This window comes from Columba livia, chromosome 1, assembly GCF_036013475.1.
Source record: "Columba livia isolate bColLiv1 breed racing homer chromosome 1, bColLiv1.pat.W.v2, whole genome shotgun sequence".
NCBI classification, from domain to species: domain Eukaryota; kingdom Metazoa; phylum Chordata; class Aves; order Columbiformes; family Columbidae; genus Columba; species Columba livia.
In genome coordinates, this window is record NC_088602.1 from 205,117,647 (window position 1) to 205,131,825 (window position 14,179).

The 14,179-nt window shown below is 44.1% G+C and overlaps 1 protein-coding gene and 2 long non-coding RNA genes across 5 annotated transcripts in view; 1 reads left to right on the top strand and 2 right to left on the bottom strand.

Annotated features, from left to right (window-relative positions):
- The window catches only part of LOC135578323 (uncharacterized), a 262,971-nt gene that overhangs the window by 172,264 nt on the left and 76,528 nt on the right, over positions 1-14,179 (bottom strand). The gene's annotated exons all lie outside the window — the stretch shown is intronic.
- The window catches only part of LOC110364583 (uncharacterized), a 34,882-nt gene that overhangs the window by 7,576 nt on the left and 13,127 nt on the right, over positions 1-14,179 (top strand). For 2 of the 3 annotated variants that reach the window (XR_010469822.1, XR_010469824.1), the window contains exon 5: positions 12,278-12,444. The exons of the other annotated variant lie outside the window; for it this stretch is intronic. This is a non-coding gene — a long non-coding RNA (uncharacterized LOC110364583). The remainder of the gene's footprint in view (positions 1-12,277; positions 12,445-14,179) is intronic. 3 annotated transcript variants of the gene reach the window in all.
- On the bottom strand, positions 210-8,504 carry ECHDC3 (enoyl-CoA hydratase domain containing 3). Its single transcript, XM_065050184.1, has 5 exons — positions 8,319-8,504; positions 8,112-8,233; positions 5,810-5,907; positions 2,470-2,670; positions 210-912 (listed from the first exon to the last, which is right to left on the bottom strand). The coding sequence occupies exons 1-5, from the start codon at positions 8,438-8,440 to the stop codon at positions 583-585; spliced, it is 873 nt and encodes a 290-aa protein (XP_064906256.1). The 5' UTR covers positions 8,441-8,504; the 3' UTR covers positions 210-582.

Below are 14,179 nucleotides of genomic sequence, written 5' to 3' on the forward strand. Positions count from 1 at the left end.
TTAATTCTTTATTAATAAGAACATATGAAAATTCTTACCCAATGCTACAGGGACAGGTACTGAATGGGATGATCTGAGCTCTCTCCCAGTTCCTGTGATTCCCTGGGACATCTGAAACTGATTTTTGCAGCCCAGAGTTCCTTCTAAAACCATAGATTAAATACAATGCCAAAAAAAAAAAAAAAAAATTGGTTTGATCATTCTTAACATTTGTTATATACTTAGAAAAAAATTTATTGTGGCTTTGGCATATATAAGAGATTTAACTTTTGGTAAGAGCAAAAATAGAGTTCCCAAAGGCAACTATGTGAAGAACCATAAAGCACAGCTAAGTTTAGCTTACCATGTTTCCCCGAAAATAAGACAGGGTCTTATATTAATTTTTGCTGCAAAACGTATTACTTTTTTACATGTATAGCTGACTGGACACTATTTAAATTGACTTTTAAAATTAACTGTAACTAGGGCTTATTTTTTGAGTAGGGCTTATATTTTGAACATCCTCAAAAATCCTGAAAAATCATGCTAGGGCTTAATTTCAGGGTAGGTCTTATTTTTGGGGAAACAGGGTAGAAACAGGATTCATTTCTTCTCATCCCGAGAGTGTGACCAGACAGGCTTCCGTTTCTGAATGAAGGCCTCTATACCTTCCTGTCCGTCTCTCAAAGTCAAATTGTCAACCATGACCTGAGTAGTGATTTTGTAAGCAGTATCGAGATCCTGTGTCATCTGTCTGTAAAAAGTGGCTTTCCCCAAAGCCAGGACGGATTTGCTGCTCGCGCATATCTTCTGAGAGATTTTCATGGTCTCTTCTTCCAGCTTGTCTTCTGGTACCACCTTGCTGACAAGCCCGTGCATTAATGCTTCGTGAGCAGAAAGAGGTTCACCCGTGAAAAGCATCTCCAATGCCACCTGAACAAGATAAAACATTGTATTAAGTCAATTCAATTGCATTACTGGTTCCGTTTGTTTGGGGAAATCCAGCTTCCTCCTTCGAGTCTAAGTTACTGTTCTGACAAATGTAAGATTTAAATCTTTTGGCCTCTTAAACTGCCATGGAAGTGTTAAGAAGTTTTGGCAAAGAGCAGGACTGGGCCTAAAGCTGGCCTGGTCTAAAGCCGGCCTGGTCTAAAGCCGGCCTGGTCTAAAGCTGGCCTTTCTTCAAACCTGCCCGCTGATTCCAGCTGTCCTTGCCGACACCTCTGGGTTTCTTTTCAAAAGCCCACAATCTCTAACAATCACAGTAGAAATTGAGATGTGGATGGTCCACAACGTCAAATGACTGAACTCAGTATTTTAAGCTGGACATATAAAGATAAGTAAAGACTTACTATGTGAATATGTAGTTTTTTAAAACACCTGCCTTAGTTTAAGGCTGGTTGGGGTGGTTTTGAATGTGTCTGTTTCATAGCCACATCTATTTCAGTCTCCTGCTGCTTCCAGCATCTTGTGCTTGAAGTTTCAAATTAGAAAGAAAAACAAATACTCAGTGACTATTCAATGTTATATATCAATAAGAATTTTTTCCATGACTCCTGATGCAATTGATCAATGGCCTGAATGATAAAAGCTGATTATCCTCGTTAGTGTATTTGCTCTGATAGCTACAAACAATGCAACATTTCATTTGATAAAAGGTAAAATCAGTAATCCTGAGAACTGTAGGGAACTTTCTTGCTACTTTGGAAAGTGGGTCAGAGAAGAGTATATCTCACACATTTTGAAAAGGTAATCATAAACCCCAGAAATACTAATTCAGAAGCAGTTATAAGTGTACACTATAGCACGCTTAAAAAAACAAAACAAAACAAAAAACCAAACAACACAGACAGACTATATTTGAACAGGATGGCCTTACAAATGGGAAATTTGAAGTTGAAGCTTTTATCCAGCAAATGGACTTGTCCAGTTAAGTCCTTGCATCTCAGCAGAGCCCTGCTGGGCTTGGAGAGGCTGATTTACCATTGTTTATGCAGTGAGAGACATGTAGTCACAATCAGTAGGGAATACATCAGGACGAAAGTATGGGAGGGTTTTAGATGCTATTTAAAGCCTCTTGATCTTCACCCAGGCAGATCCTGCTGGCAGTGAAATGTCACTGCCTGGCAAGAATTGACACCTTGGTGGGACCGATATCCTGAACTTGCAGGGGAGTCCTCATCAGGGGAGAACATCATTGTCTAGAGCACAAAGCTGCCTGCTGGAAAGGAAAGGGATTGCTGAGCTGGTGCGCTGCTGCTTTGAGTTCATGCTGGTTGGAATCACATCAGTAGGAAGCTGCTTTCCCTAAATGGAGTTCATCCCTTTATTATTTTTCCCAATCCAAAGAGTTATGAAGATGTCTTTTGCGATGAAGTATTTTGAATGTTCTACTGCAGTAAAACAAAGTTTGGGCAATGGAACTAAAACTCCCAACATGGGAACCTACTTCTTGCACAATTACAAAGAGAATTTGGGAATGAAGCCTACCTTTCTTGGAAGAGATCTGCCCAAGGCCACAGCTGGTGTGGAGCAAAACAGGCCGATGTTTACTCCGGGAGTAGCAAATTGAGATTTCTCACTCGCCACTGCAATGTCACAGCTTGCCACCAGCTGACAGCCTGCCGCAGTGGCCAAGCCGTTCACTTGGGCAATCACTGGTACGGGAAGTTTCTGGATTAAAGTCATAACCTGTGTGCACAAAAGAAAGTGATCAGTTACAGAATCATAGAATGGTTTGGGTTGGAAGGGACCGTTAAAGACCACCTAGTCCCAACGCCCTGCCATGGGCAGGGACACCTTCCACTAGACCATGTTGTTCATAGCCCCATCCAGCCTGGTCTTGAACACCTCCAGGGATGGGGCATCCACAGCTTCCCTGGGCAGCCTGTGCCAGTGTCTCACCACCCTCATGATGAAGAATTTCTTCCTTATACTGAACCTAAATCTACCCTCTTTCAGTTTAAAGCCATTATCCATTGTCCTATCAAGTCCACAAAATTTAAGCAGTGGCTGCTCTAAAACTTGCAACTGCTTCGCACACCCAATGGGTGGATTTTACAGCTTTATTAATTGGAGTTTAGTAAAAGAAGTAAGCTCTCTGCAAAACCTATTCTAATCCATAGGATCACTGCTGTTCCAGTAGCTGCTCAGCTGTGTTTATGTAGCATGAGTTGGTCCCGCTAACTCCAGTGGAAACAGAAAACGCAAGAATGAAAGGCAGCAACACGTGTTATCAGACCTGCGTGGAGCTTGGCTGCTCTGCACTTCAGCTCTAGTGTTCCTGGCTGTGGGTAGTTGTGTATCTGAGACACACCGTCCCCACCTTCATTTGCCCCATAACACAACACTGACTTAATAAAAGTCTCTGTCCCAAGAATTTAAACCAGCTTCTTGCTGGTTTCTGCGTGATCTCAAGCCTGGGTTGATCTCGATCAAACAATCACTGGATGTCTTTTTAGGCTTACTCTGCATTCCAGGGAGAGACTTACCTGCCAGGGAGCAATTTTTCCTGCTTGCATTACATCCCAGATGGGAAAACACACTCAACTCTTTCATGCTTCCTCTTTCTCTCAGATAATTCTTGACATTTGGACAGCCAGCTTCAGATAGCTGAAGTTAAGACCAATGTGTCTTAACTTTTCTAACTCAGATTCTCTTTCCATACAGTTGGGATAAGCAAACTCACCCAATTTTAATGCCTGAAGATAGCAAATGCAAGTTAAATGACTACAGTCATTATCTGGATTAAAAAAAATATCTCATATTAGCGCAGAGCGGCAAGATAACAAATTTTCATTTGCTACTTCACTTTCTCCAGTAGATGAAGTCCAGGAAATTTTATGTTGCTTTGGTAAAAATACCTATGTCAAGTTCTTCATTTCATCAGTCTTTGGCTCCGTTCTTCTATCTTTGTTTAAAAACAACTTTTCATTGGAAAAGACAACTCAAATCTAGATATTAGTCAGGTCCTAAGTAAAGCCTAAATTACTTTCTCTATTTCTGTTTACCTCTAAAGTGCCATTATTATTTAACAGTATGGCCTTCTTCCTCCATGGGGATAACAGTGAGTTGTGACTTATGAGAAACTTAAATCCCTTTAGAATACTCAGGCAGAGAGGTTAAAGCACTTCTCACTACCATGAACAGCAGAAAAGGGGTCACTTCAAGTGTCATTTCATCTCTTCTATTGAATTTCTTCCCGAACTTGCATTGCGAGAAGCATTTTGTTGGCAGTGACCTCTTCAGATCATGGAGCAGGTTGTCCAGGACTGTGTCCTGTTGGGTTTTGAATATCTCCCCATCTCTGAATTTCATGGTCTCGGGAATATTAATCTGAAATTTGTACACCATTTTTTAATTTGTAATAACGTTCTCTTACTAAACTTAATATACAGTACAGCGCCATTCTCACAAAGAAAGCTAGGCTTATTTTTAACTCAAAATGATGACATTGTTATTTTTTTGCTGTTTTTCTTTATTAATCAAAGTCAAGCTTGCTATACTACTCATTAATCCTGAATTTAGCCAAAATGCTAGATAGGCATACAGGACAATTTAAATTCTTCTGGTCCTTAAAGTGAAAAATTTACCAACTCTTGATTTCATGCCATATGGAATAAGTTTCACTTTTTTTTCTGCCTGATCTTTCCTTTTCTGTGACCTGCAAGAGGCACAGTTCAGTTTCCCACTGACAACGTACTCGAATTGTGCCCTGCAACTGCAAAATTAATATTAGACTACTGCCTGCTAAACTACTGGACCTTGGCTCCTTTCTGATGAAGGAACCAATGTGTCTTTTAGTCAATATTTGTGGTTACCTCTCTGTGATCAGCGTACCTGGCTGAAATCCCAGCAAGGCTGTCAGGGTGATTGCTTCATATTACACAGAAGGCCCTTCAGTGGTAACTTTCGCTCTTGGCTTATAGATCACTTGTTAAATATGGGCTTGACAATGTGTATAGAGACCGTTATTACTGGAGGAACTAGAACAAAATGTTTCAAATTACTTTCTATGGTCACACTGAGCAGGATTAAGGGTCATTTTTAGTGCTGTTACAATCACAGAATCACAGAATGTCAGGGATTGGAAGGGACCTCGAAAGCTCATCCAGTCCAATCCCCCATGGAGCAGGAACACCCAGATGAGGTTACACAGGAAGGTGTCCAGGCGGGTTTGAATGTCTGCAGAGAAGGAGACTCCACAACCTCCCTGGGCAGCCTGTTCCAGTGTCTGTCACCCTCACTGAGAAGTTTCTTCTCAAATTTAAGTGGAACCTTTTGTGTTCAAAGGGGTTTTTACCATTCCCTCCAAAAGCTTCAGGTTTCACTTTAACTTCCCAACCTCTGGGCCTGTGCCTTTGTATTAACATGTATGTTCTGCTGATGGGGCAGCCACCAAGTCAGAGATGTATTCAGATCTTGCTTTCACATTGTCCGCTTGATGTTGTTTAAGCTGGTCTTGAGATAGCAGCTCGATGTTGGGAAAGAACACATCATCAGAAGTGGTTTGAAGGTGTGTATCCCTACATTTCTAGGAATGACATTGCCCAAATGCTCAGCTGCAAGAACACTGGTTCAACTAAGGAACACGCCATGACTGTACCCACTGTAACAGACATGCACATTGGCATTCTAGCCCTTTTATTTGCATGTAGAAAAATCCAGGGGAAAACATTATTTCACCGGAATCAGTTATTAAAACGGCAGAGCAGCAAAAAGGACTGTGGAGCAAGTCTGTGCTTTAACTGGCGGATGAACCATGCTGTCCTTCCTTCAACCAATATCATTGCTTGCTTTTCATACCAGGGACTTGGGAAGAACCGCTTACCTCCGCGCACATTTCAAATACTTGGGAATGATGCTTCACGTCATCTTCGCTTGACAGTTCCTTTAAATCGTGGCCGGAACAAAATACAGGTCCTTCAGCTGCAAAACATTTCAGGAAAAGTCCATCTGAATTAATCAAGAAACAAGGGCTAGCAACTTATTAGCTAAAGACATAAAGGTGTTGATGGTCAAAACCAAGGAGCTTGGGAGGGTGTTTCACACAGAGTACCAAAATATTGCCTTGTGGGGTTTGTAACAACTTTAAATTGCCACAATGTAACATTTAACCACAGTAACACCCATAAACACTTTTAAAGGCCTAGATGTACTTCCATTCCAAGTTAACTCAGTGAAAAATAAGGCATTTCACACCTCTGAGCTCAGTTTCTTTTAAGGATACTGTACCGCACAGCTCCCTGGTACAACATGAACTAGTCAGCCTGAGCAAGAATGGAGCGCTCTGCTCTCAGATGAGTAAATACAGTTAGTCCCTTTTGATTGTACCCATCATTAATTATTAACTTTTGCTAAATAAGCAGCAAGATTTTTGTGTCATGGCATTCAAGGCCACAATGGAAAAAAAAATCAACATCAGGCAGCTCAGGGGATCAGAAATACATTTCTAGAAATGAATCACATCTGCATTTGTGCCTCACTGAAGAAGAATCCTCTGCAAAGTCTGTGTTAAAGACTCCGAGCATTCTCTAAGAAATCTTCTATTTTCTTGAGATTTCTTTTGCATTCCATTCAGCAACAGCATTGGAAATCAACAGGAACGTGCAATATGTTTTTCAGCTACACCAAAAAAAATCAATTGAAATTGTGCTCGCGAAATCCCAGACTATCATAATCCCAAAAAAACCTGAAGTGTTTCACAAAACCTGTAACTGCTGTTTGAAATATTGAAGATATATATATTTAAATTGACTCCTGTGAAGTTAGCTTACTCCCATGCTTGTGTGCATAGACACACAGTGTTTTCCTCTACGTATAGAAAACAGCAGCATCCTAAAGTAATAAACCTACTTCTCTGAGATGTTTGGAAGCGGGGCAAGGGAAGATTATCTTAAAATAGGAGAGGAAAAGGAGATGGCTTAAGAACAGCTCAAGTTTCGTTAAGAACTCTACAGGTTAATATCTAAATGGAAGAAAACTGTACTAGGCTCTGAGAGATAATGTTTTACATCCGCAGGTTACGGGTGACTGCGGTATTGATATTATGATCTCTCCTTCATGGGAGAGCTTTAAAACCAGTTTAAAACCTCCCTTATGAAGAAAGGCTGAGGGAGCTGGGGCTTTTAGTTTGGAGAAGAGGAGACTAAGGGGGGACCTTATTAATGTTTATAAATACATAAAGGGTGAGTGCCATGAGGATGGAGCCAGGCTCTTCTCGGTGGCAAACAATGATAGGACAAGGGGTAATGGGATCAAGCTGGAACACAAGAGGTTCCGCTTAAATTTGAGAACAAACTTCTTCTCAGAGAGGGTGACAGACACTGGAACAGGCTGCCCAGGGGGGTTGTGGAGTCTCCTTCTCTGGAGACATTCAAAACCCACCTGGACATGTTCCTGTGTAACCTCATCTGGGTGTTCCTGCTCCAGCAGGGGGATTGGACTGGATGAGCTTTTGAGGTCCCTTCCAATCCCAAACACACTGTCATACTGTGATACTGTGACAAACCAGTGGCAAAGAGAACGAGGCTGATCTTGGCTTAGGGCAGGGGAACAGAGCACAAGATTTGAAGAAAAGTTGTGAGCTGTGTTTATGACGATCTATACCTGCCACAAGAAGCAAAAAGAGTCACACAGCTCAGTCTGCTCCTGTGTGAAAACCAGGATGTGGGAATGTTATTTCTTTAGCTTGATAACCATTAGAATCTGGCTTTTGTTCTGTTTAAAGTATTCTATACATATAGTTCTTAAGCCAATTATTTCATCTACTGGTTATTTTTACAAAAGGAAAAAGCTCATCAGCTCTGTGAACAGATGGCATGACCTTGACATTTTGAAATGTGTTTCTATGGTGTTTGTTCCTAGACATGTTAACTATCGACAAAAATATAACAAAACCCAAGCCAGTTGTGACTGTCGCGTTCAAGAATGAGGAATTCAGTACGTGAGAGGGGAAACTGCTGTAAATCGCAGCCTGAGAGCAGAGTTTAAAAGGTGAGGGCACACGCAGGATCCCCACACGTACAGAAAAGAACACCTGAGTCCCTTCCCGTCCCGTTTTCTGTAATTCTGTGAGAGATTTCGGTTATAGTGCCGATTAACCCCGTTCTGGCCCTGACATGAGGCAGTACCTGAGATGACAATCACTCGGAGCTCTTTGCTTTTGGCGTCGTGCAGCAGGTCCTCCCGGAGGGACCGCAGCATGGAGAGGGACAGCGCGTTCCTTTTCCTCGGGTTGTTCAAGATGATATTTCTGCAAAAAGCCGGAAAAACACCAAGAGGGTTTAGTATAGAATAATCAGCGCATTCCGAGCCACAGGGCCGGGCCCCTCACTCACCGGACCCCCCTCTCCTGCCGCCGGATCGTCAGCTGCTCGGGCCGCCCGCTCCCCGCCGCCGCCGCGCTGCTGAAGGCCGCGGCCAAGGGCCTCCGGAGCCGCCGCAGCCCGGCCGTGGCCATGGCTGCCGGGCCGGCGCGGCGGGTGCTGCCGGCCCTGCCCTCCCCCGGGCCCGCCCCGCCGCGGAGCCGCTGCCTGTGGCGGGGCCGCGATGGCATCGGCACCGGGGGCGGAGCGGGAGGACGGGCCGTGTCAGAATGAGCCGGTCTAGACCTTCCCTGGGCTCTCAGGCCCGAGGAAAGGCTGAGGGAGCTGGGGCTCTTTGGCCTAGAGAAGAGGAGACTGAGGGGTGACCTCATTAGTGTTTATAAATATATAAAGGGTGAGTGTCAGGAGGATGGAGCCAGGCTCTTCTCGGTGACAACCGATGGTAGGACAAGGGGTAATGGGTACAAACTGGAACACAAAAGGTTCCATTTAAATTTGAGAAGAAACTTCTTCTCAGTGAGGGTGACAGAGCCTGGAACAGGCTGCCCAGGGGGGTTGTGGAGTCTCCTTCTCTGCAGACATTCAAACCCGCCTGGACACCTTCCTGTGTAACCTCATCTGGGTGCTCCTGCTCCGGCAGGGGGATTGGACTGGATGGGCTTTGGAGGTCCCTTCCAATCCCTAACGTTCTGTGATTCTGTGATCCCCACCACACGTAGTGCTTTTGGAGCACTGACCTGCCGGCCCAGGAGAAAAAACAGCAGCTTGGGAGCTCAGACTCACGTGTGCAATGAGCTGTTCATACTCATACTCTTATTAACAAAGATAAGCCACCCACTGTACTGATGCTCAGAAGGTGGAATGATCCCAGAAGGATCTGATGGCAGGAGGGGGATTATTTCTTCATATTTAAACATCTATTAGGAAACAGTTGTCAGCACCTCATCTGGGTGTTCCTGCTCTGCCAGGGGGATTGGGCTGGATGAGCTTTTGAGGTCCCTTCCAATCCCTGACGTTCTGTGACTCTGTGACTTTGCCAAAGTGTTGGCTGTAGAACCAGTGAGACGTCCTGGGGCCTCCTGCTGTGAGAGAGCTGGGTGGGAAGGTGGCGGTCATTAGTGAGTCAGAATCATTTTGGTTGTTGGAAAAGCCCTTAAAGATCATCGAGTCCAACTGTAAACCTAAAACTGCCCACTCCACCTCTAAACCATGTCCCCAAGCACCACAGCTACTCGTGTTTTAAACCCCTCCAGGGATGGTGACTCCACCACTGCCCTGGGCAGCCTGTTCCAATGCCTGACAACCCTATCCATGAAGAATTTTTCCCAATATCCAATCTATCCCTCCTGTGGCACAACTTGAGGCCATTTTCTCTCATCCTATCACTTGTTACTTGGGAGAAGAGACCAACCCCCTCCATGTTCCAAGCTCCTTTCAGGCAGTTCAGAGATCAGAAGGTCTCCCCTCAGCTCCTGTTCTCCAGCTGAACCCCCCAGGTCCCTCAGCTGCTCCCATCACACTTGTGCTCCAGTCTCTTGGGGATGTTGGAGGGGTACAAGAAAATGATGACATTTTTGCTACAGATTCTTCAGATTTCTCTGAGCATTTGCATCTATGACCATGAGGTGGAGATTAGGACTACGTTGAGAAAATTTGTTACACTAAGGTGTCATCAACAGAGAGGGCAATTGTGTTACGCAGAAAGAACAAGATCACTTTGAGGCCAAGAGTAACCGGCATGGGATGAAATTCAGTTCTACAGCATTTGGGGTCAGGTACTTGGGAACTGATAACATCATCATTTATTCACTGGGAGCTCATCATTTGGAAACTGTTGTGGAAAAGACCTTGGGTATCATAATCGGTTCTACAGTCAGTCTGTAATCTGTATGATGCATCCACGAAACAAAAAGACAAATGTGATTTTAAGAGGTGATTTTAAAATTCAAACGTGATTTTAAAATCCAAAGTATTTTAGGGCCAATACAAGTATATTCACAGCTCATCTTGGTTATTACTTCTGGCCATCCACGTTCAAGAAGCCAAACTAAAAGAGGGGCAGAGAGGACAGAAGTAGCGTAGAATGGAGACTTTGTTAGGGGGGATGAGAAAAGCGTTGTTCCTTGAGTCTAGCAAAACAAATATGAAAGGAGCTATGACTGCTGTCTCCAGAGGAAAGGTGTTTTGCAGTCCGAGATGGCACGAAGCTCTGTAAGATGGAGAACCATGCTGGCACTATGGCAAACGGGTATACGCTGAACAGTAGCATCTTTGACCCGGAAATGAGGGAGTCAGACTGTGGAAGCATCCTGCCATACAAGCCACATGGCTAAAATCTAGTTGGTGTATTTTAAGAGGGAGCTCAGGAGGCTTCTAAAAGGGGTTATGTGGTTTCTCTGCGTAGGTTACCAGAGGGATGGATCTGGGGAAGTGGGTCTCTCTCCATCTGTGTTTCTGCTGAACCCCGAAGCTCTCCTTTGCCAGCTATTGGTACGACACACAGTAAATCTTCCAAGTTTGAGAGATGCACAATTCTCTGCAGACCCCAGTTACTCAAAATAGTTCTTCCAGAAAATGTCACTTTAAAATATAACGTCTCACATTTCTTTCATTCTCCAGTTCCCTGTTTGCTCGCAAGAGCAATGGCCTCTGTTTCTTCACACCTGGCCCAGGGAGTCCCCTGGGATGTCTGGGAGTCTCCTGTGTGCACGAGCCAGCTCGTCATCAATCTCTTCTGCTGTGAGATGCCAATGGGCCCGAAGACCAAGCAGCATTGTTCCAGGAGATCCAGGCTGCCCCAGTTGTGATTGTCTGCTCTTCATTATCACACCTACTCATCCTGTCTCCTTTCCTAATGTGAAGGGAAAGTGTTAGTAATGGAAATGTTTTATGCACATGCAAGTCTTCATTGTCTGCGCTCCATTTTCTGGCTGAGCAGTAGGTGCCCTAAAATACAATAGATACAGGTTTCTTGTAAATGTAAATCTGTGCTCCTGATCTCCCCTTCTTGCGAGTTCTTGCAAAGCACTTGTAGGTTCCCAAATGTGTCTCTAGTTTTTAGCAGTACCTGTTGAATCCCTGCAGTTTCTTCCAACTGTAGTGGCAATTGTGGCTTTTCAGTTCTGAGCATCAGGCTCGTAAAAGAACCACTTGAATTTTGTGTTTAATAATATATATACTTACATAGATGGTAAGAGCTTAGTGTGGGGGATGCACTTTCTGCTTATTGATTTTATATTGCCTAGAACAATGACCCGTCAGATCACTGGGACTTGTGGCTCTAATAGCAACAGTGTACATTTTATGTACATTTTAAACTGTTGAAGGACACCAATAGGTCTGAGTTAGGTCGGCACTGGGCTTTCCTCACTTGCCCATTTTCATTTTCTCAGGGTTGGTTGTACTTCATGGTCACTCACTGAAAATTTCTTCCAAAATCTACTTTTAATATGTGGTAGGAATCTGTAGCAAAAAAAAAAAAAACCAAACCAACATTTAGAATAAAACGAGATCATCTTAAATAGATCCCAGCAGTTTTCAAAGTCCCTGCTCGGTGCGGCAAAGGCGAGCACACAGCAAACACGATATGTGTGCCTGACCTGCGGGGAGTTCTCAGTCCACTGCAACTCTGACCAGTGACCTCGTCATGCTGGCTTTGTGAATTACAACCTTTCTTTTTTTCTTCAATTTCTTTCTCTTTTTCCATCTTCTTGTCACTTTTCTGTCCATCTCCAAGGAAAGGATTTAAGGATTTCTTTTGGTCTTCTATAGTGTTTCCATTTCTGTGGAAATTCTGTTCTTTTTCACTTTGATTGACAATCTCATGTTTCCTTTCACACCCACCCCCATCACAGATATATTTCTTTTTGGCAGCAGCTTCCCCAATGCATTAACCAGACCCGCTGCTGCCTTCTCCTTCAAAGTGTTGGAAAAAGCTTTTCCCATTTCAGACAGTTTTCTTTTTCTTATAGGATTTGCCAGCAGCATTGTGGTTATGGCCAAGCCCACACTTCCAGCTGGAGACAACCAGGAGCCAGGATTGCAAGTACCAGATGGGGCTTTTCTAACCTTTAGCTGTATCGATCCTTCATATAACATAAAAAGGGAGATGATAAGGGACATAACACTGCTTCATTGGGTATGTACTTCATTGTGAGGTCATTACAGAAATTTCCAGGATATTATGCTATGCTAGGAAAAGATGTTTTGAAATTCAAGTGTGCTTCGCTGCTATAAAGCACTCTGGGGTCTCCATTTTAATGCTGCTACATAGCATGTGTGGACAACAAAAATAGTATATAGGGACTTGAACATAAGACCCATGAGGAGAGGCTGAGGGAGCTGGGGTTGTTTAGTCTGGAGAAGAGGAGGCTTAGAGGTGAGCTCATCACTCTCTATAACTACCTGAAGGGAAGTTCTAGCCAGACAGGGATTGGTCTCTTCTCCCAGGCGGTCAGCAATAGGACAAGGGGGCATGGGCTTAAACTCTACCAGGGGAAATTTAGGCTGGATATTAGAAAGAAATTCTTTACAGAGAGAGTGGTCAGGCATTGGAATGGCTGCCCAGGGAGGTGCTGGACTCGCTGTCCCTAGAGGTTTTTAAAGTGAGATTGGACATGGCACTTAGTGCCATGATCTAGTAAATGGACAAGAGTTGGACCAAGGGTTGGACTCGATGATCTCTGAGGTCTTTTCCAACCCAGTCGATTCTGTGATTCTGTGATTCCCTTCTTTATGGAGCACAAGTGTTTATTTGGGTCTTTATTTCCTTGGCTTTCAATGAGCCCAGGTGGGAGATGCACCTTGCAGGGGTACCTGCTTCACCCCTACAGTAAATATAATAAATAGCAGGGCAAAGGCAGACCTTGTTGCGATGAGGCTGAAAGGTAAAAGCAAATACACACAGAAAGACACTTGTACCTATTCATCATGCCACGGTGAAAAGCTGGGAGTATTTTATGGAACGTAAGGCAGGCATATCCCCAGCTGAGTTTCATGTGAATTATTTCTTGTGAAACACCAGCATTCCCAGGGGGTCTTGTAACCTGATTTTCAGCACTGCTGAAGGTATTCAAATCCCAGAGGGGTTCAGCGCCTTTTAAACTCAAGGACTGCTTAGTTCTGGTCAGGTGTGTAGTAGTTCCAGGATAACAGGGAGAGCAGCGCCCTGTTCTTGCATCCAGGCCAAGCAAAATACTTTATTTTCTTGCTTTGCAAATTCTGGTAGCAAAGAGGTAGATCAGTGTGTTACGGTTTCTCTGATGTGGAACCGTCCCAGAATGCCTCAAGAAAAGGTGAAAAAAGATTTTCACAGTATCACAGTATTACAGTATGTTTGGGATTGGAAGGGACCTCAAAAGATCATCCAGTCCAATCCCCCTGCTGGAGCAGGAACATCTAAGTGAGGTCACACAGGAACATGTCCAGGTGGGTTTTGAATGTCTGCAGAGAAGGAGACTCCACAACCCCCTGGGCAGCCTGTTCCAGTGTCTGTCACCCTCACTGAGAAGAAGTTTCTTCTCAAATTTAAGCGGAACCTCTTGTGTTCCAGCTTGATCCCATTACCCCTTGTCCTATCATTGTTTGCCACCGAGAAGAGCCTGGCTTCATCCTCGTGGCACTCACCCTTTATATATTTATAGACATTAATGAGGTCCTCCCTTAGTCTCCTCTTCTCCAAGCTCAAGAGCCCCAGCTCCCTCAGCCTTTCCTCACACGGGAGATGCTCCACTCCCTTCATCATCTTTGTTGCCCTGCGCTGGACTCTCTCCAGCAGTTCCCTGTCCTGCTGGAACTGAGGGGCCAGAACGGGACACAATATTCCAGATGTTCCTTTTTACCCATGATGGGTGCTGTCCATACACCTTTTTTTA